Below are 22470 nucleotides of genomic sequence, written 5' to 3'. Positions count from 1 at the left end.
CCTAACATATTTACACATAAAGGGAGAATATATTTTTGCTGATTTAATTGTGAGAGATTCAGGTTGCTAGAATTAGTCCTTTGAATTCTCTCAACAAGTGGTATCAGAGTCTGATTATTATTATTGCTGAATTTCTTATGTTAAATGATGGAAGCAAACTTAAGTAGAATGGTCACTTTGAATGGTTCAAATTACCACACTTGGAAAGGAAAAATAGAGACCTTCTCTATGTGAAGCAATTTCATTTACCGGTGTTTGCTAATGGAAAGCCTAATAATAAATCTGACGAAGAATGGGCATTACAACATTGGCAAGTGTGTGGATATATTAGACAGTGGGTTGATGATAATGTTTGGAACCATATTATTGAAGAAACACATGCACGCACACTTTGGAATAAGCTTGAACAGTTGTATGCCCGGAAGACTGGAAATAACAACATGTTTTTGATAAAACACTTGATGACTTTGAGATACCAATATGGGACTCCAATAATAGATCTCTTGAACACTTTCCAAGGAATAATTAATCATCTGGCTAAAATGGGTATTAAGTTTGATATTGAGCTACAGGGGTTGTGTTTACTTGGTACATTGCCGGACTCATGGGAGACCTTCAGAATGTCATTGTTTAATTTAGCTCCGGATGGCTTAATCAATATGGATCTGACTAAGAGTAGTGTTTTGAATGAAGAAATGAGAAGAAAATCACAGGGATCCAGTTCACAGTCAGAGGTTTTGGTTATAGAAAATAGGGGGAGAAGTAAGAGCAGAGGTCAGAAGAATAAAGATAAAGGCAGAAGCAAGTCCAACAAGTTTGCTAATGTTGAGTGCTATCATTGTGGCATGAAAGGGCACATCAAGAAACATTGCAGAAAGTTGAAGAGAGAGAATAAGGGGAAAGGGAATGAGAAAAAGAATAATGATGGCAAGGATGATGATCGAGTTGCCACCACTACTTTCAAAGACTTCCTCATTGTTTATGATGATGATGCTATTAATATTGCATACCATGAAACTAGCTAGGTTATTGATAGTGGCGCCTCTATTCGAGCTACATCTCAAGATGATGCCTTTACATCCTATACAATAGATGACTTTGGGACAGTAAATATGGGAAATGATGACTTGGCCAAAATCATTGGTATTGGAGATATGTGCTTGGAAATGAATAATGGCACGAGATTGGTCCTTAAAGATGTAAGGCATATTCCTGACATCCGCTTGAATTTGATTTCTGCAGGCAAACTTGATGATGATGGTTATTATAGCTCCTTTAGTGATGGCCAATGGAAGTTCACCAGGGGTGCTATAATAGTTGCTCGGGGCAAGAAGTTTTCTAGTTTATATGTGTTGCAGGCAAGAATCTCCAAAGGCAATATTAATACAATGGAAGATAAGCACTCAATTGAGTTGTGGCATAAAAGACTTGCTCACATGAGTGAGAAAGGCTTGACAATGTTGGCTAAAAAGAATCTTTAGTCAGGAATTAAGAGTGCATCTTTGAAAAAATGTACTCATTGTTTGGCAGGGAAGCAGAATAGAGTTTCCTTCAAAAGTTCCCTTCCTTTAAGAAAGCCATGTTTACTTAACTTGATACATTCAGATGTCTGTGGCCCTATGAAAACAAGGTCACTCGGTGGCTTCCGTTATTTTGTGACTTTCATACATGATCATTCAAGGAAATCATGAGTGTATATCTTGAGAAGAAAAGATCAAGTGTTGGATGTGTTTAAACAGTTTTAGGCTTTAGTTAAGAGACAGACTGGAAATAAACTGAAGTGCATCAGAACAGATAATGGGGGAGAGTACATAGGTTTTTTTGATGACTATTGCAGACAACAGAGTATTTGACATCAAAAGACACCTCCCAAGACTCCTCAGTTGAATGGTTTATCTGAGAGGATGAACGTGACACTAGTTGAAAGAGTGAGATGTTTGCTTTCACGGCATAATTGCCAAGATCCTTTTGGGGTGAAGCTTTGAGTACAGCTGTACATGTTGTTAATATCATACCATGTACTTCTCTTCAGTTCGATGTACTTGACAGAGTTTCGATTAGCAAGGATGTTTCTTATGATCATTTACGTGTCTTTGGGTGTAAGGGTTTCATGCATATTCCCAAAGATGAGAGGTCTAAGCTTGATATAAAGACCCGACAATGCATCTTTCTAGGCAATGGCCTGGATAAGTTTGGCTACAGGTTATATGATCTAGTTGACCCAAGCCCAAACCAAAATTAGAAAAGCATCAACCAAGCCCACAAAATTTCAGGTTGGGCTCGATTTATTTCTGGTTTGGCCCGCCCGAGTTGCAGCCCTACTTTTATGTAAATGGGGATGGGGGTAGTTTTTCTAAACCCCGGCAAAGATGGGGGCGAGGATAGGGTAAACCCGTCCCACCCCACCCTGTTTATGGTGTACGTTTACAAAAATACCCTTATATATATATATATGTTAATGTAAGTATATATATATTTTTATATATAACATGTGGGAACAATTTAAAACTTAGCAGACAACCTTTTATTTTTAATTCTTTCTCTCATTAACCGAGGAATCTCTTTCCCTTTACTTTTTTTTTATATATTTCTTTACTTTTTTCTTTCTCTTAAAAAGGATATATTTTTTTCTTCAACCTTTTCCTTTCCGAAACAAAATCAAACAATTATTTATTTATTGAATTCAAAACCTATTTCAACTGACTAAGCAATTGCGATGACAATAAGAAGGTTAGTTGGTTATGGGGGCGGGGGCGAGGGCGGGAGCGGGATGGGGGTGGAGGTGAAAATTTATGTGAGTATGGTGGTAGAGATGAGGGTGAAAAAATTCAACAAGGATGGGGATGGGGAATGAGATCCCCGCCCTGCCCATTGCCATCCGTACTTATTCCTCATTTTTCAATAAATGCATATGCGTGATCTATCTTTTCTCCAAATTAGGTTTTCCATTTGAACTTCTTTTTACGAAATTGATTGCATGATCTATCTTTTCTCCAAAATAGGTTTCATATCGAAACTACTTTCTACGAAATTGTTTGCATGTTGGTGATCTAACTTTCAACGTATAAATATGCATAACCTACACACATGGTGATCAAATTATTGTGCATACACAAATAATTCAAGAAATTATTTTGTTACAGTAAAATTTGTCTTAGTGTTTCATGCATTTTCTTGTTGGTATGTATAATACTAAATCCTACTAGAATTCTTAGATGTAATATATCGTATTTTTGGCTTGATATTATATATGGCCTCCTGATTCATAAACACTTATAAATTTCGCTACCATTTCTAGACTATTTTTAAAAACTAAATTCTAAAAATAAAATGGAGTAACTGAATCATATAAAAAAAATCCCAAATCCAAAATCCCAAGTCGGCCCAGACGGGACCTCTCGGACCTAAAATTTAAAATGGATAAAATGTCCTAAAATACCTTTCTAAGGGTTCTAACTCAAAGAAGTACTCTAAACGAATCCGAAAACCTACATAACAACATATCCCCATACTCAAAATAATAAAAAAATAAATAAAAGAAAATGTCTGAAAAATGACAAAAAAAAATCGGGACGTCATATGTTGTGATTATAAGAATTATGTATGTTGTTCTTTGAAGCCTTAAGGCATACTTCTCAGTTTTTAATAAATGCATATGGGTGATCTATCTTTTCATCAAAATAGGTTTCTCATCGGAACTTATTTCTACGAAATTGGCACAAACCACTTATAAGTTTCGCTACCATTTCTGGACCATTTTTAATATTTAATTTTTTTAAATCAGTATCAACATACTTCATTTTTTGGAATGGTATATAGGAATAGTTTGAATAGGATGATCTTAAGTACAATGACATTCTTTATACAGGAACAACAAGAGCCTAAGGAAAATTGATAGAGCACTCAACTACAAATGACACACTATTTTTCCTTAAACAGAATATTCCTTCTTCCCACAAAGACCCTTATATCACAACCCCATCTTAGCTAAAATCAACTCTTTTATCCCTTCAAGATCTCCAATGCTTAATGCTCACATATCCTATTTTTTCCCATTGTTGACAGGGAATGAAAATCTTTATTAGAAGAACAACTATGTTCCAAGTTGTGCAGAAGCTAAAGGGACCCAAAAAAACCTCTACAGGAATCCTGCAAAGACATCTATTCCAACTTGTCATTACAAATCCTCAAAATTAAAGTGTAGACACATTATTTTGCCCCACCCCCTGTTTCGGCTATTTTTTATTATTTGGGCTTCACAAAGTCCATAAATGGGTACAATAAAGAGATTCCAAAGGCTCCACATCCATCCCAAATGTGAAAATTTATCATCTCTTAACATTTTAAATCATTTCCACTGTTGGATTGTTCAATCGAATCCAACTGAAATTTAAATTAAGGTTTTAGTACTATAATTTTGATTTTTGCCAACATTAGAGGGTGCTAATCCTGATAAATGTCAATAAATTGGTTCAAAAAATTAAAGAGGATCATGATCCATCTAATTGCACCAGTTTCTTCCATATTTGCCACCTCATTTGAGCCAATTTCATGAAATTGCAAAAATAGGGGTTTTGGGCCCACATTGCCCACTTTTAATTTTTCAAATCTCCATACATCATCAAGTAGTCAAATTGATCCTCCAAGTATTAAGTTTAACTTATTTTATCTAAATTCCCTCGAGTTTTCCTCTCGATTGGGTTGTTTTCACTTTTGGATCAAATTTGAGTCATCAGAATCGTCTGATCGTGGGTATAGATTCCCAAGCTTTCAAATCTTTATGTGAACATCATTAAATCATAAAATTTCTGGTTCTATTATGAAATTTAGGTCATTTTATGCAAAAGGGCTCAAAATTTCACTTGCGGTGGGTTAATTTCACCGTTTGATAAAAAAAGGGTTTTCCGGACTGTCCAATCCCAATGAACATTAGGAAAATTCTAGGAGAGAAATAATAGAATTCTTAGGAACTCACCATCATTACAGACGAATGTATTGAAGTTAATTGAATCTTCTATTGCTGGGACTCTCAAAGCTTGAAGAAGATCGTCTTTTTTATGCATTAACTGATTAATGGTATATTTCTCCTGTAGTTACACGCTCTCCACTAATGCCTCCAGACTGAGTTGGGGTTCGAAGTGTTGTATCCTTACTCCCCATCATCGCTGTTGGTCTATCACTAGAGTGTAATACCCCTAATTAAACAAGGATAATTCTGGAATTTATTTAATTATTTAAATTGTGTTTTATTTTATTTAGTTGTGAATTTGTTGATTTAATTGTGAATTTTTTTTAAATGACTGTTTTGTTTGGTTGTTTTATTTTAATTGTTTTATTTAATTGTTTATTTAATTGGGTTTTAATTATTTGATGTAATTGTTTTCTTTAAATAGAATTAATTGTTTTCTTGAAATTGAATTAATTGTTAAATGGTTTAATTAAGTATAAATTGATTTTTTTTTTTTATAAATGTGTTTTTGCATTAGTAGGATTAATTAGGGTTTTGTTTTAGCGTCATTGTTATAGCCAACTTAGTATACGATTAATTATATTGTCGGTTGTATTTTTCTCTTTCAATTAGAATTAGGGTTTAGGTTTTGTTTTAGCGTCATTGTTGTAGCAGACTTAGTATAGGATTAATTATATTGTCGGTTGTATAATTCTCTTTCAATTAGAATTAGGGTTTAGGTTTTACTTAAGCCAATAAATATAGCATTAGACGATTACTTAGGGTTTAGAGATCAAAAAAAAAAAAAAAACCCCTACTCACGGCATACTAAAAACAAGAAACATATAGAGTGAGGTTTTGAGAGAACAGAGCAAGTTTGTGAGTTCTCGACTGAGGTTTCAAGGCCAAACCTAGGAGAAAGAAAGGGCAGAAGTATTAGGAGGTTGGACAATATTACAGTGGTTGCCGGAAAGCTTAGAACAACGGCGACAAGGTTTTGTTTATAAAACTGTACAGGCAAGTTTTATACTAGCTCTATCTCTTTGGCCTGTGTTCTTTGCATCTCTAACACAATCTCAGGATGGGTAAAAACTAAATTAAACTGCTTGGTTGCATGGAATTTGTTCAAAACAGGTTGTGTTTCCATTTAAGTATTTTGCATGTTTTATTCTGTTTTGTGTAACTCTTGTTCCAATTGAATTCAATTAATGAATGATGAATTTAAATTACTCCGGAATACCCTAGGACTTAGTTTTAAATCAACAAGAAACTTGGGTTGGAGGAACAAAGTTGCCGGAGTTGGAGAAGAAGTTGAACAGCATGTTTTCTTTTAGGTGCATGTTAATCGTTTTTAAACTATTTTGTTTAATTCTTGTTCCCACTGAATGTGATTATTAATCAAGGAAGTTAATTAACTTTTGAACACCCAAGGACTTAGTTTTAATCAGTAAGAAATTTGGTTTGGAGGATCAACGTAGCCGGAATTGGAAAAACGACGCACAGGGGAAGGAGCCTGCTCTATTTCAAGTAAAGCAGGCTCAATTAAAAGATGGAGCAGGCTTTACTTTGTAGTACAGCCGGCTCTACTTGGTGATGGAGGCGGCTCCACTTTGGGTGGAGCCGGCTCCTTCGAGGGTTTTCATTTTTTTTGGTTTTCTGCGAGACTGCTAGCTACTGTGCTTGGATTAATGGGTTTCCAGGGGCAACTGAGAGTTTAATTAGAGGTTCTCAGTGATGTTTAAATTCCTACTAAAATTTCAGAAGGCACGATAATACATATTATACCATAGAAGGTTAGTAGAAGGGACATTATGAAACTTTTAAGAAAGTTTACATGGTTGCTTTATGCAAATGATTCAAGTTGTTTAATTTTAATTTAGCAATTGAATTAGGAGTTTGATATGTAAATCATATAACAGGGGTATGGGATTAAGCCTATTAACTAATATAAATTCAGTTAATACTTAATAAGGAACTAGTTGATGATTACCAAAAATTGTTTATGTCAACTTGTGGGATGTTGTGAAGTAATTACAAGTAAGCATGTAAATTCTATTAATGTTATTATTATGCTTATTGTGAGTTACAGGATGGTTATATTTATTCTTTGCATTTAAAATTTGTTGGAGAATCAGGTACTGGATGTATTGAATAAGCATGCTAGTTAAACATTCTCGTTATGCTTATGATTGGATATGTTGATATTGATATGTTATGCTGTCATATATATATTATCAATTCTGGATGGATGTTTGGTATGCACCGGTATGGGACGGTGACATACTAGGGGATTAGCTTAAAAATACTAAGTCCTACCTACTCTGGAATAAGGGATGGATTAACTACAAAAGTTAAGTCCTACCTGTCTTTTGTGTCAGATCAATAAATAATTGAGTGACACTTTGGTTTGGAATGGAATTTAAATATATTTTTATGGTGCCACAATATGAGCCTGAGTCTCAGAGTCGTTGGTTAGGGAGCGTATATGCATTGGGATGCATAGCTGACTATGATGGTTGGATGTGTACCCTGCTAAGACTAGGTAGTCATGCCCACCTTTGGGTGCGTTTTCGCATGGTGCCTACTAGTCAGGTTGAGACGGGCCTGTAGTCCAGTGAGAGTCCTGTAGTGTGATTATATATATATTCATCTACGGACTATTAGTTATTGTTGGATTGGTTAGGATGTACATGCGTATCGTATCTCTGTTTGGGTAGTAGTAGTATAGAACTTGCATGTGGGCCTGACCCACTCATCATTTTTCAGGTATCGGACATTTCCAGTCTAGAGCTTGTTCATGCTGAGCAGAGACGATCTTCCATTCTACCGACGACGTAGGACTTCTTTCCAGATATTAGATTTGGATTTTATCTTCAGTTTATACTTTCATTCACTTTGGGATTTTTATTAGGGGTCCACTAGAGATGGATTCCCGAGTTGTTAAACTTATGGAGTTTTGGATTATCAGATTCTAAGTATTTAATTATAAATTATTTTATTTTTAGTTTCTTCCAGCTTAAACTTTATTTATTAAATTTATTTTGTTATCTGTGTTCGTATTACATATTAATTGTTTGATATCCCTCGGGTTTGGGCCTGGGCCTGATCAACCCGTGTCTCGGATCCGAGGGGTATCACATAGAGTCATTCTGAACAACCGTTAACAACAGTTAACTCACAATTGTTATCAATTGCTATTCTATAGTCTAATTCTCCTTTTATTAGGCTAATATATTTTAGGCTCATTTGTTGGATTAATCTGTATATTGGCTGATTGTCTATAGCCTTTCTAAAACCATGCTTGTTAAGCTTTCTAATTTTTAAGGGCAGTTGGAGCCTTAGGCGACTTCAACGGCTACCTAAGGCCCCAACCTAGGAAGGCCCAAAATTTTATAGTTCCCTTATATAAGTTATATTATAATTGTTTTCTAATATTATTAAACACTAATTCCAAAAAATTATCTCTTAAAATAACTTCTTCTTCTTTTTATTTTCTCTCTTCTACTCATTCACTTTTGTTTTTTTAAATTAAACTCTAACCAATAGAGAAACTTATTTATCTCCTAAAATAATTCTTTTTTTTTTTTTTTTTTTTTTTTTTACATCCTCATTCACGTTGTTTAATATTTATATTCTTAAATAATAACCTTCTTTTTTCCTTTCTTTCTCTGTCTTTTTTTTTTTACACTAGCACTATTTTTTTTTTTTTTTCCGGTAATTTACTTGCGGTAAATATTAAAGATGTTAGCTTAGGGAAGTGAAGAAACTTTCCATATTTTATTTTTCTAACTTTTATTTTATTTTCTTATTCTTCACATTCTTTCTCTCCAAACTCAGCAAACTCAACAAGTTAAAAGTTATCTCCCTCCTCTTATTACAAGTTTTAAAATTTTCCTTATTCTCCACTCAATATTTATTACTCTCAGTTAATCAATTTGAACGCACTTTTTTTGTATTGAAGAATTTGTAGCAGCATTGAATTGGGTATTCTAAATCAGGTTTTATTGTTCTTTTTCTTTAATTATTTTTTAGTTTTACTTTCTTTGTTATTATAAATTTGTATAAATTCATATTTCTCATATATTTGTATATTTTTTTGTGAGTTGTGACTATTTTTACTCATATTGTTGAATATGTCTACTAGAAATTATGAATCCAGATATGTAACACTAAAAAAATAAAAATAAAATAGATAAACTAATTCAATCTCAAAAAAGAGCTATTGATAAATTTGTTATAACTAATAATCAAAACCTAACAAAAAAAATTTAGATGAAAGTTCAGCAAATGAACAATCAAATCATCCAAAAGAAGATTTTACAATAGTGAAAGAAAAAAAATACCACTGTCATCAAGAACAACAAAAACAATCAGAAGAAAGTGAAACAAGTAATCAAAAATAATATTCTATTCCCACAAATATATATGATCTTGGACAATGGAAAAATATTGATACAAAGTTAAGAGATTTATTAGTAAAAAATGGTTCAATTAGATTTTATAATTTTAATTTTCCAAAAGATGAAGACTTTAGGCATTTTTTCGCTTCATATTATGTTCGAAAATTACCAAATGGAGAGAAACACGATAGGAAATGACTCGTCTATTCAAAAGATTTAGATAGAGTATTTTGTTTTTGTTGTAAGTTGTTTAATTCGAAGTATAACACAAGTCAATTAGCTAATTAATGATGGAGCTAGAGATTGGAAAAAACTTAATGTTAAGCTTAAAAATCACGAAATAACGAATGACCATATTACTAACATGAACACTTGGGTAGATTTAGAAGCGAGGTCGTTAAAAAATAAGATAATTGATAAAAGCATACAAGATCAAATTAATAAAGAGCAAAATTTATGGAATTTTTTTACAAAGAATTATTGTTGTTGTGAAAAATCTTGCCAAAAATAATTTGGCAATTCATGGAAAAAATGAGAAAATATATTAAGAAAATAATGAGAAATTTTTAAGTCTTATTGAAATGATTATAGAGTTTGATCTAATAATACAAGAACATCTACAACGTATTCAATACAGTGAGACTCATAATCACTATCTTGAACATAACATACAAAATGAATTAATACATATGTTAGCATTTGAAATAAAAAAATAAAAGAAGCAAAATGGTTTTCAATTATAATTGATTGCACTCCAAATGCAAGTCATCAAGAGCAAATGTCTCTTATATTATGTTGTGTAAATATTTCGACAATTCAATAAAAGTACAAGAATATTTTTTTTGAATTTCTAATAGTTTTGACACATCTGGAAAAGGCCTTTTTGATGAACTTATAAATGCAATAAAAAAAATTTGAGCTTGATATTTATAATATAATTAAGAGGACAATGATATGATAATGGATCTAACATGAAAGGAAAAAATCAAGGTGTATAAAAAAATGCTAGACATAAACCCTAGATCATTCTATACACTATGTGGTTGTCATAATCTTAAAGCTATATATATTTTTAAAGTGGTACAACGTATATATTCATTATTCTAATTCTTCTTCCACAAAACGGTAATTTTTTTTACATGATAATATATCTGGTTTAAATGTTAAGTCATTGTCACAAACCTATTGGGAAAGTCGAATTGAAAGTGTTAAAACAATAAGATTCCAAGTTCCACAAATAAGAGATGCTTTACTTTAATTACATAAAGTAAGTTAAAATCCAAATACTAGAAGTGAAGCTAAATGTTTAGCAACGTATGAATTTGAAAATTTTAAGTTTTTTTTTTTTGGTATGAATATTTGGTATGACATGTCTTGTTTCTTTTTTGACAAAATATCAATACATGCATATTGATGTTACTATAGATCAATTAAAATGTCTTGTTTCTTTTTTCACAAAATATCGAGAAAATGGATTTACATTAGCTATTATTTCAGCTAAAGAAATTATTAATGAAATGGAAATAGAACCTGTTTTTCATGAAAAACGTATAATTCGTAAAGAAAAATAATTTGATGAGAATGTAGATGATAAGCCAACTCAATATTGTCTTTTATGATCCGATAATTTTTTATATATAGTCGATCAAGCTATTTCTTCAATTCATAATAGGTTTGAACAATTTAAAATATATGAAGATATTTTTTATTTTTTGTTTAATTTCGAAAAGCAAAAATCATTGGATGATGATAGTTTGAAAAAATATTGTCTTAATTTAGAATTATTTCTAAAACATAATAAGTCATCTGATATTGATGATTTAGATTTATTTTCAAAATTAAGAGTTTTAAAAGAAATTTTACCATAGAAACAAACACTCCAATTTAAGTATTAAATTATATTTAAAGACTAGACTCTTTTCCAAATGCATGCATTGCTTACAGAATATTATTGACAATGCTTATGTAACTTTTAATGCAGAAAAGAGTTTTTCAAAATTAAAATTGATAAAATCATATTTACGATCACCATACTTATATATAATAATCTAATTAGTAATTTTGCATTTCAAAAGGTAAGAAGGATGATTTTTAAATAAATATTATTCAATACTAACTTATTATAAATAACTTATTTTATATATTTAGTAACTTAACTGTTCCCAAAAAAAAAAAAAAAAAAAATTATGAACATAAATGTAACTAAAATAATTATAAAGACAAGAAAATAATATCATCATATACTACTTCTGTCCTAAAAACAGGTATCGCTTTTGGGGAATCGTGACAGTTCAATTTGTGAAAGTCACGGTTCCCCAAAAGTCACGGAAGGAATATATATATATTTGAAAGTTTTTTATTTTTATTTTTTTATGTACAGTAAATTATTTGCCAAATGCCAATGGATGACATCACGATTAAAGATAGCCCATAAACTCGTTGCAAAGAACATAATGATTTTAGATGCTGGATCAGGTACATTGTACGTACTGAGGCAGGACTAGACACCTCCAGGCTTTATCTAAAATTTGAAACATGATGAAGAACTTCTTTGAGAGTTGAGACAAGGCATGTTTAGATTGTCTTCATATAAACATTTAAAAAAACAAAAAGAAAATATGATTTAAAACAAAGTTAATGTTGAGTTGTGGCCTGAATTATTAGTGCAGTTTGGATCATTTTTTCTTTTCACTTTCAGGTTTCAATCTGATTTCTAGTCTCGATTGGAACATGTATATATATATATATATATATATATATATATATATATATAAAGAGTTTTAGGGTTTGTATCATTTATTGAGAATACTGAAAACCTGAAGTACAGAGATATAAAGAGTATACTTGAGTTAGAATTTGAGATATGAACGTTTTGTTTTGCTTTGTTTTGTTTTTTTCAAAAGATTTGTGATATAAGATGTCATGCGCTACCCGTAACAAATTTTCACAAATACTTGTTTTCACTTTAAATATTGTCCCTTTTTTCTTTTTTTCTTTTTTTTTTTCTTTCGGACCATAGACTCCTCAGGGGTCACCCATCTGATAATTACTTTAGGTTAAGTAAGTTAAACTCTGTAATTGTGGTGGGTTCACAATCATTAGAGCTTTAAAATGCGTTGTGTCATACTTGAATCTACATGGGGATGTGAAATTATGCACTTGTAAATCGTCCGGTGCGATAATCTGCCACCTACACATGCTCTGACACACCCGCTCACAAAATCAAACATATCTAGTGGCAAGAGCCACAAAAAGAAAGAAAGACATCCATACTCTTGAAACCACACACACACACACATATATATATATATTCGTTTGATTGATACTTATTTGTAGGGATAGCAACGAGAGTGGTTTTGGCCGATTGTACCCTCTCCCGCCCTCACATTCGTTTAAAAACCTCGCCTCGTCCTCGTCCTCGTCCAAAACCATCTAAACTGGAGTCTTTCCACCACATCCCCTACCTCATTTAACTTTTTCACTCCCGTGGGCACCCTTTGCCCCCGTTTACTTCTAGAATTTCTCTTTCTTTTTAAAATTTTTTTTTTTCCTCAAATACAATTACATAACTATTGAAAAATCTCATAGAAAATGGGTAATCAATAATTTAATACAAAATTCAAAGGTATGAGCGTTCTTGGTTCGTAGGGCTCAGCCATTCTCTAGAACGAGTGAGAAAGTGAATAAATGATGACCTAGGGTTTGTAGAGTTAACTATATACACTAATAAAATAACAATAATTTAGCAATTTACTAACCTAAATGGGACGTGGCATGGCGGGATGACCTCCCCCGCCCCTGCCCCGAACCCGCGTGGGTTTTCATTAATAAAAAATATTTTTGCCAAAATAAATTAAATGATCCCTCAAAATCACTATAAACAGGATGGGGTGAAGCGGGTAGCCATCCCCACAGGACAACTTGCCATCCCTACTCATATGTGATTAAGTAAATAGCCAGATGTAATAATTGTGACATGTTTTGGACCACTAATTGCTAACAATCAGCTCCCAAACAATATCAGTGCACCAGTGTTTTACATCACGGATAAACTTCTTAAAATTTTCTTCTAGAAGATTGAATTATACACTACTTTTTTGGGTTTTGGTAAGTTGAAATTTTCAAATTGTTCACTTTAATTTATCCTTATAATTTGATACAAGACAATCTAGATCGACTATGAACAGTATTAAAAAGAGTTTTATCTCATATTGAATTTGGATGAAAAAGTAATAGAGCACATATGAGTTGGATATTAATATTAAGTTGGACTGCCAAACTCTTTTATTATTATAATTAGTATCAAAATCAAATTTAATCCTTAATTCGGTGTTATACTAAGCGATTGATCCAGAGTTAGACGGATTTGTAGGTAGGGTGATCCGATCGCAACGAAGCCCTCATTCGAATGAAAGAGAATGTTAAAGAGATTTGATACCACATCAGATCCGAATAGAAGCACCCGACCTGTTGCAATTAGTTAGATCACGTTTAATTTTTTTTTTTTATAAAAATAATTCATTATTTATGAGAAGAATACTATTCATAAATATATTTAATTTTACAAATAAAAAAGAAATTTATAGTTTTAGTTGCAAGTCCTCATAACCAGTCCGTAGTTATGAAAAAGCACAAATAATTGCACGAATTCACCATCGTCGTTGTTGGTTTTTTTTTTTTTTTTTTTTTTCACGTATAAAGTACCAAATCACTATTTAAAAAAAAAAAAAAAAGGTTTAAAGTACGAAACTGGAGGGATCAAAATTAAGTCAAAATTTGCAACTCTTTATAATAAATGGGGGTGGCACAATAGTTTTTAACTTTTAGAAGTCCAAGTTTTAACAACGCAATATCAACCAGTTCGACTTCACCAAAACAGCTTGGAGGATGAAGCAAAAAAAAAAAAAAAAAAAAAAAAAAAAAAAAGCTTAAATATAAATTCAAAAATATTAACAGATGCCACCAACATGTTATAATTTTTAAAAAAAAATATATTTTAATAAGAAAAATAGATTAAGTATAATTCAATAAGAATAGACATTATAGTCATTTAATGAAATATAATTTAGACATTGAGAAAATGTAATAGTTCAATAAGGTTATTTACGAATTCAAACATAATTTAAGGAGATTTTTATAGTTTATCTTAATTTCTGTTTATGATTTTTAGTTTTGAGATTTGCTCACGGATTCAAAAATTTTAACAGTTAGAGGGGGCTTGTCTTCCATCGGATATAGTTAGGGCTCTTCACTTTGTTGAACACGAAAAATCTTGTTACTCAACGACATTTGAATTGTATTCTTATAACAAAATAGTAGTATGTATAGTTGTTGTATTGATTCTAAGTTGAAATGGGTATTGTTAGAAAATATGAAAAATTTATGCTTTTAGGGTAAATATGATTCACAAGATATACACTTTAACATATGTTCCCGTATCAATTGTAACTATCAAGACTTTGTAAGACATTCAATCTTCACTATCATCATATTTGAACTCGGGTGGTCCAAAAGTGTATCAAGCTGAAATAAGAAGAACACGACATGAATAATGTAGACCAATGAATTGACTTTTAATTGCTTTGAGGTGATTTTGGTTGTTCAATTTATTGTAATTTATTGGTGTTGTTTATCAGCTTTTAATAAACAAAAGTTCTTGTCATATTTGGCAAATTTTACTAACCCCCTTGAGGTTTCTCATAATTGCACTAATCAATCCTCTTGTGTTTTGAAAATGGTTTTGGTCTCTCTTACACTTATTGGTGGATGGTGTTCACGAAACATATTATTTTTTTTTTAATTTTACTTCCACCCCTAAATTAAATTCGTTTTTGTTGACAAGTCAACTCAACTCTCGAGCAAAATTGATGTTCGAGGGTTATTTCTAAGAAACTCTCATGAATTTCATAAGTTGCGTTATAATTCGATCGTCTCCTTTAACAATCGAAAATGTTGTGAAGGAGACAAATTGGGCAGAAAATGTGCGATAGTTTTTGCAATAAGAGGAATTGTTTTTCTACTTATTTCTTGTCACATAAATTTGCAGTTTGGTTAATTGCTTTAGGAATATTAGTTTTGATAAGATGTTTATTTTGATAAAAGGAATTACAATTCATTTCCGAAAGATAAATAATTAATAATATTACAATTCATTTTATTTTATTCAACAAAGATCTATGAAAGAAGTGAGAATATGCAATTATTATGTGTGCTAATATATATAGATGAAGAGTAAAGGCTGAAGATGAACCTGGTATGCCACCTATTCGCTACAATCTAAAACGATGAAGAGGAACGAACCCTCATGCTCCTAGACCAAAACACAAATAGAGATATTTACCGAAGAAAAACACGGTTAGAGATGAGAGAGAGGAGAGGAAAAAGAGATAATTTTTGTTTCTATGTTAAAATGATTGTTTAGAGATTTTAAAGATAAAAGTGCTTTAAGACTATTTTGAACCGCGAACAACAGCTCCCAATTTCTATTTGCTAAAACATTAAGCAAATTCCGTTATTTCCCAGGCTAACAATAACAGAAGTTATTGTAATTTGCCATTTTATTATTTTGCATGATATTAAAAGTAATAGCTAAAAAATGATAGAAGTTTGATTATGAAGAAAAGGAAAATTTGACGAAAAATGAATTTTCATAACCACCTAACTTTTCCATAATTTTGATTTCTTGAAAATGTTTCCTTGACTTACAACAATGTTCTTTCGTTTTTTGGTATAACTTTCACGCTATTCAAATCATAACACTGTAATATATATATATATATATATATATATATTTTTTTTTTAAATATTCATACAAACAAACATACTATAAAAAATTTATTTTCTTTTCAATCACTACACTTTCTTTTATTTTTATTTTTCACTAATAATTTTCATCTAACCAAACGAAACCACAAGAAAAAAGAAAAATGGAAATGAACAAGGTTCAATGAATAAATAAACGAAAATAGAAATACTTGAAATTACAAGGACGGAGTTGAAAATATCTTTTAAATTCCAATCATCCTATAGTTGAATGCGCTTTGGTAAAAAATTCCAGACGTTACAAGAAAAACATGTTCCTTTCAATACACTTCCACAAAACCACCCATCGTTCACAGTTATTTCACTCTCCTAAACAAAACAAAACCGTCATAACTAAACAAACTTATGGGCAAAGTGGTAATTACGACCCCAAATTATCTGTCTCCCCTGTTTAATGTCGCATTCAACGCGGTCACTCTCTCGTCTTCTCCCTCCGGCCATCCTCGTTTGACTCTGTCTATTTCTCTCTCTAAAATGCTCGCTTACTCTCTTTTTCTCTCATTACAACTCTCATACGCTTCTTCGGACCACGCCAAAGCCCTAGAATTCTCCGATTGGTGATTTCTTCCATACAATTCGCAATTCGATATGATTGACACGGCCTTCGATTTTCTGGTGCCGTCGTGGTGGGAGGTCGAGGTCGCCGTCGCGGCGGCGTTCTTCGTGATCGTGGCGTACTGGTTCTTCGCGTACTGTGGTGGCGGAGAGAGCAATGCCTATGATCGGTGTCTGATTGACAATCCGGCGGGTTCTGGGGATGTCAATGACGATAAAGAGAAGGTCATTTTAATCATTTTGGAATTGTGGTGTTAATTAATTCTTTTAATTATATGATTATTGTATGATGATTTGTGATTTGTGTTTGAATTGTTGGTAACTGGAGTTATTAAAGGTCTTAATTAGGCTTTAAATTTGGCTTATGATTGCTGAGGTACTGTTTAGTGAGCGTTATAAGAAAGCATCTTTAAGTTCTGTGAAAGCGATGTTGAGAAAAGGCAAAAGTTTGTGTTTGGTGGTGAGTTTCAAAGTTCAAAGAAAGGAAGTTTTTTTCTTTCTTTTTTAGTTTTTTTTTTTTTTTTTTCCCCCTCAGAGGTCGTTGTTTTTGGAAGCATGTACTTTGATTCTGGAAGCAAAAATTATTTTCCCTTTTCTTCTTGTATCATCACCATTTCAGATGCATTACTACTATTACCATTTAGACCACACCTACCACTTATCAGAACCTTGACACCAACACTGTGGACAATATTGTTAATCATGTTTACTACATGCATCATGTGCAAAAAATCATTTATATCCCAACAATTTTCAGCTTGTTGGGAGAAAACTGTTGTGTGTTCTACACGCGTGACTGCCGTCAGTTTCTCCATCACCATAATTACTTGAATGAAAATTTTCTCCCCCCATATATTTGAATCAGTCTATTGTGAGGGAATGCCTTTTGTTATCTTTTCCGATTTTCCGATATATTATGCAATAAAGATTCAACATGAATATTCATTGAAGGTGTTTCTGGATGTTATCTTAAATTTGAATCCCTTGTGGCATATTATACAGCATTTCAATTATAGGAATTTATTGTCTTGATCTGGAATCATTAAAGAAAATGGCATCCGTCTTATATTAAAAGTTTTGAAATTTGTCATATAAAGAAACCTTAAAATGATCAAGTGTTATATAAGGCGAGTCCCCTGCTTTGCTTTATGGCAAAGCATTTGAGTTATGTACATTTTCACTTCAAATGAACTGGAAGCATTTGAGTCAATGTGGACATCCGGAAACACACTAAAATTTTACTTTCTTATATGAGTTGTATCTTTAAAGGCCTAAATTACAGGAAGTGATTCATGAGTTTTTCAGGGTTCAAAACTTTAAAGGATGTGTATATGTTCCAAGTTGACATTAATGGCAAGCTGTATTAAGATCTTTATTGAATTTTATATATGTTGTGGCACTTTTATGGATAAGAATCGCTTATTGATATAACATTACAAAAGTTAGCTTTCACAACTGTTAGTATTTGATTTACCATTTGTGGTACTTCGTTCTCTTCCATGAGATTATACGACTCACCTGGTAACGTACAATTGCATTTTGAAACTCAGTTTTATTTTTAGAATATTGGAATTACATTTGTATTATAGTATCATTTTGTGTATTATGTGTTTCATGGAATAATTTTCCACTTGTTTGACGTGCAGTTCTGCACTTATTTTGTAGATAGGCCAGATGAAAGGATACCCTCAATCGAATTCTGCATATATAATCAAGGTATTCTGAATTTTGAACTTTTAATTATTTCTATTTTGAGTTTGGCATTATAGTCTGCTGCCCTTTTGATTTTTGCACTGAAATTTTTATTCTGCACGAAAGGTTTGTTAAAGGTACTTAATGGGGCCATGTTGCATCAAAGTACCATCTTTGGTGATTCATTTGGTTGACAAGTAAATGTGTCTACTTTGGTTTCAGTTGGAATTGTTGGCAGCTAAGAATCTTATTGGTGCTAACCTAAATGGCACGTCAGATCCTTATGCAATCATCACTTGTGGTAAAGAAAAGCGATTCAGGTGATTGGGCTTGATTTTAACTTATATATTGTTCTAAAGTGTTAATGGTTTAGAACAGATATTTAGTGGAAATCTTTTGTTAACTTGCTTGGCAAACTGAATTCTCTGGTAGAATTTGTAGGATGCAGATTGTAGATCCTTGATGAAACCAATTTTCATCATTTTTTTATTTTGGTATGATAAGAGTATAAGAGGGGTTGGAGGTTGTGATTAAAAGATAATTCTTCAAGACGAACCTATCCCTGTACTACAGATAAGACAGTAATATATTTCCTCGCAGTCTGTTGCTTGGAGTTTGATGTTGTTGGAAACAAAATTAATCAGCCCCTTGAAATTTCTTACACAATTAATTTGGGGATTTTCTGAAATTTTCCTGAATCGAACATACCTACCAAATAATTGAAAATTATATAATTGCTCAACCCAGGCTCCACTATTCAGATTACCCAACTGCCTTGTGACCAGAACTGTAAACTTAATTTTCCTGGAACAACTGCACCTGGTTACTAATTGACTTAACTTGAGCAAAGAACTGATTCTTTTTTTTTTAAAAAAGAAAAAATATATTATTTATTTTTTTTTTTTTTGTATTTTTCTGTTTTGTATACCAGTAGTCCAGTGTCAATCTCTATGGTACCTGGAAAAGGAATGGGCAATTGATACCCTTTCATTTTCTGAATTTAGGTTGGGGGGGTATGGTTCTAGAGGTTTCGTAGGGTTGGGATCACTATTTAGTTTCAAACGTAAGATCATATTTACATTCAAACTAAAAGTAGATTGTAATTGCTATGTTTAAATTTGTTTTAACCTTTTCAGTTCACTTCAAACGTGTTTGATGGTAATTAAACTTTGTAGGAGCATAATAGTACTTATTTCCTTTATGGTTTATCTCCTTAATATGATAGCCCCTTTTTGTTTCTTGTTGCACTAAGTTCCGCATTCAGTAATTTTTTTATTATTATTTTTATTGATCTTTCCGTTGCAAAGAGGAAAAAATGAAATAGCTAGATTAAAATTGCTTGAAGTCACTTGCTGAAAAGGAGAAAAAATCTTGATTGTTGAATTTGGTATTATGAAAAAATTGTATTATGTTTCGCTTCGTGCTATCTACCTGTATGAGCATATTTTAGTGATATTGCTTAAAAGTTTGATACGTATAATAAAATTTCCATGATTGAGCAGGGCATCAAAATTGTATTATCTATGCACAATTTTTGTCTGTTATTTTACTCGCTTTGCTGCCACAGTTCAATGGTTCCTGGTTCAAGAAATCCCATGTGGGGAGAGGAGTTCAATTTTTCAGTTGATGAGCTTCCTGTAGAGGTAATAAGTTTGATGTTTTTTTCCTTTTATTTCCTTTTATTTTATTTTATTTATATAAATCGTCATTTGCAAGCCTATGAGTATGTGATGATGGTGGGAACTGATAGTTTGCAGTTTTTTTTTTTTTTTGGAAATGCTTTAGATTATTTATCCATGCCTTAGGAGTAGTTTAACAACTCTATCAAGTGCTGATATATGATAATTATAACTGGGTAGAAATCAATGCACAATTAGTCACCACCTAAAAGATAATATTTTTTAAAAGATCAGAATATTCAGCTAGAGGATCTTGACTTTCACTTATCATTGGACAAGTTTAGTTGAAATCAATTTGGCATGAACTAGGAAAAAAACAATCAATTTGGCATGAGGGTATATTATTTGTGTTGAAGATAAGTTGTTAAATGCCACTGTACAGTTTGGTTCCGATTATCAATGAAGTTGGGAGGGTTAGAGTGTGTGAATGCTCTCAGAATCGAATTCGCCTTCTTTTGCTTAATGCTTAGCAAAAGTTGTAGCCGGGTAGAAATCATATATTACCTTTGAGATTTAAATGTTAATGTACTATATGTGAAAAGGAATTAGCTATTAATTTATAACTTAATACTTAGTTTTAATACAGGTAATTTTCTAGTTTTTTGATTAACTTATTTGGCTGGAGAAAGTATTTCTGTAACATGATTTAAACACTGGTTGTTTAGTCTTATAGTTGTTTAATAAACACCTTTGGGGCTATTGGTGGTTTAGTGGTAAATGTTAAGGCTGTCAAGTAAGTGAATGTGGGTTTGAGTCTAAAGTCGTGCGAATAATGCTGAAGGTTTGGTCTATACTCACTCTGTCAGTAGGAGCCAGGAGCCACACTGGGTAATGACTTTTTTTTTATTTATTTAAATTTTATATGGTCGTATTTCTGATGGGAAAATCTATATTTTAAATGAACTTGAGAAGGTTTAGATATGAACTCATTAACTTCTTTTTTTGTGACAGTATGCAACATTAGTAGGTTTGTAGTTTATACATTATAGTCAAATAGGAAGAGTCAAAAATTTTCTAGATTTTTAGTTACTGGATTGAACCTTCACTTATGTATGAAAGCCTACAGGACATGTGCTTTTTACGACTATGAAAGCAAGAAAAGTACTCCTTCCATCTCAAAATTCTTGGCCATCTTTCTATTTTGGGATGTCCCAAAATACATGTCCCACTTCAAAAATAGATGTACTATTTTAATAATATTCCCAAGCTACCCTTTTCACATTTATTTGATTTAACAAGTGCACTAATTACGGAGTATCTTTTAACAAGGATAAATTTGAAAATTCACTCATCATCATTATAATTAAAAAAGTAATAAAAATCACTACCATAAAAAGTTGGATTCCCAAAGAAGCCCAAGATTTTTGGGACGGAGGGAGTAAATAACATCGCTCCTATATCTTATATGCCTTTTTTCCCTAGTTGATACTCACACACACCCCTCCAAGGAATTGTTTGCACTTGATGCTTCATGAAGCACCAAGGCCAAGTGACTTACCCACTTTAGCCAACCCCTCGGGGTATCTTATATGCTTATTTATGTGTGCCAATGCCTAAGTTATTATGCTTGCGTGTTTGTTTCATATAGTTCAGGTCTTTTGAACTAATTTCTTTTTTGAATTGTTTGGGCAGATTAACGTGACAATATATGATTGGGATATAATATGGAAAAGTACAGTTCTTGGTTCAGTGGCTGTTCCTGTTGAAAATGAAGGTCAAACTGGTGCTGTATGGTATACTTTGGATAGCACATCAGGACAAGTGAGTATTTGCATTTTTCTTTATATTGGTATTTTATTATATATTTGTTGCTCTTCTTTTTCTTTATATTATTTCTTATAGAGATCGAAATGTATCTGATTTGTTTGTCAGGTCTGTCTGCATATTAAAACAATAAAACTGCCTGTAGATTCTTCCAGGTAGCCTTGGTTTTGTTTCCTTTTCTCTTATTTCTGCTCCTTTTCTATACTGTTGATCACACACATATATGCATTTATATGTCTATTTATTTATCTGTCCTCTACATATTGAATAGCATAAACATGTTTGGTACTCCTATGTTTCACCACTAGCCATTCAGGCTGAAAGTCATGAGTAGTATTTTTATCCTTTGCTAGGTGCAGCTAGCATTCTTAATATACGTATGTTTGTATTAGACTGATTGAAAGATACTAAAGGTTGAAGGATTGCGTAATTCTTATGTGTCAACAATGTATGGGATGCCAATTATTAGTATAGTAGTGTTTATCCCCCTCCCCTCACTTTGGCAGAAGTTTCTGTGGTATAATGTATGCATGTCAACAATTGGTTTGAGCTGTATTTAAATGTTTTTATAATGAATCTTAGCACTTTGGAAAGTGCATCAGATCATTTC

At 32.0% G+C, this 22470-nt stretch overlaps 1 protein-coding gene across 2 annotated transcripts in view; it reads left to right on the top strand.

Annotated features, from left to right (window-relative positions):
- The first annotated feature begins 16610 nt into the window (after nt 1-16610).
- Nucleotides 16611-22470, top strand: part of LOC132302352 (BAG-associated GRAM protein 1) — a 42562-nt gene continuing 36702 nt past the window's right edge. The window contains exons 1-6 of one of the 2 annotated variants that reach the window (XM_059799193.1): nt 16611-16950; nt 18391-18441; nt 18640-18737; nt 19985-20060; nt 21729-21857; nt 21969-22015. In XM_059799193.1, the coding sequence (XP_059655176.1) occupies nt 16759-16950; nt 18391-18441; nt 18640-18737; nt 19985-20060; nt 21729-21857; nt 21969-22015 (593 nt within the window). In that variant the 5' untranslated portion in view covers nt 16611-16758. Of the gene's footprint in view, nt 16951-18371; nt 18442-18639; nt 18738-19984; nt 20061-21728; nt 21858-21968; nt 22016-22470 lie in introns of both variants that reach the window. The other variant, XM_059799200.1, reaches the window with a different exon arrangement.

The sequence above is a fragment of the Cornus florida genome, unplaced genomic scaffold (assembly GCF_030987335.1).
Source record: "Cornus florida cultivar Cherokee Brave unplaced genomic scaffold, ASM3098733v1 CherokeeBrave_3.0.0_Hap2_Chr01, whole genome shotgun sequence".
Lineage (NCBI taxonomy): Eukaryota > Viridiplantae > Streptophyta > Magnoliopsida > Cornales > Cornaceae > Cornus > Cornus florida.
The sequence above is the reverse complement of the archived record's forward strand: the minus strand, read 5'-3'. Positions and strand labels throughout refer to the sequence as shown.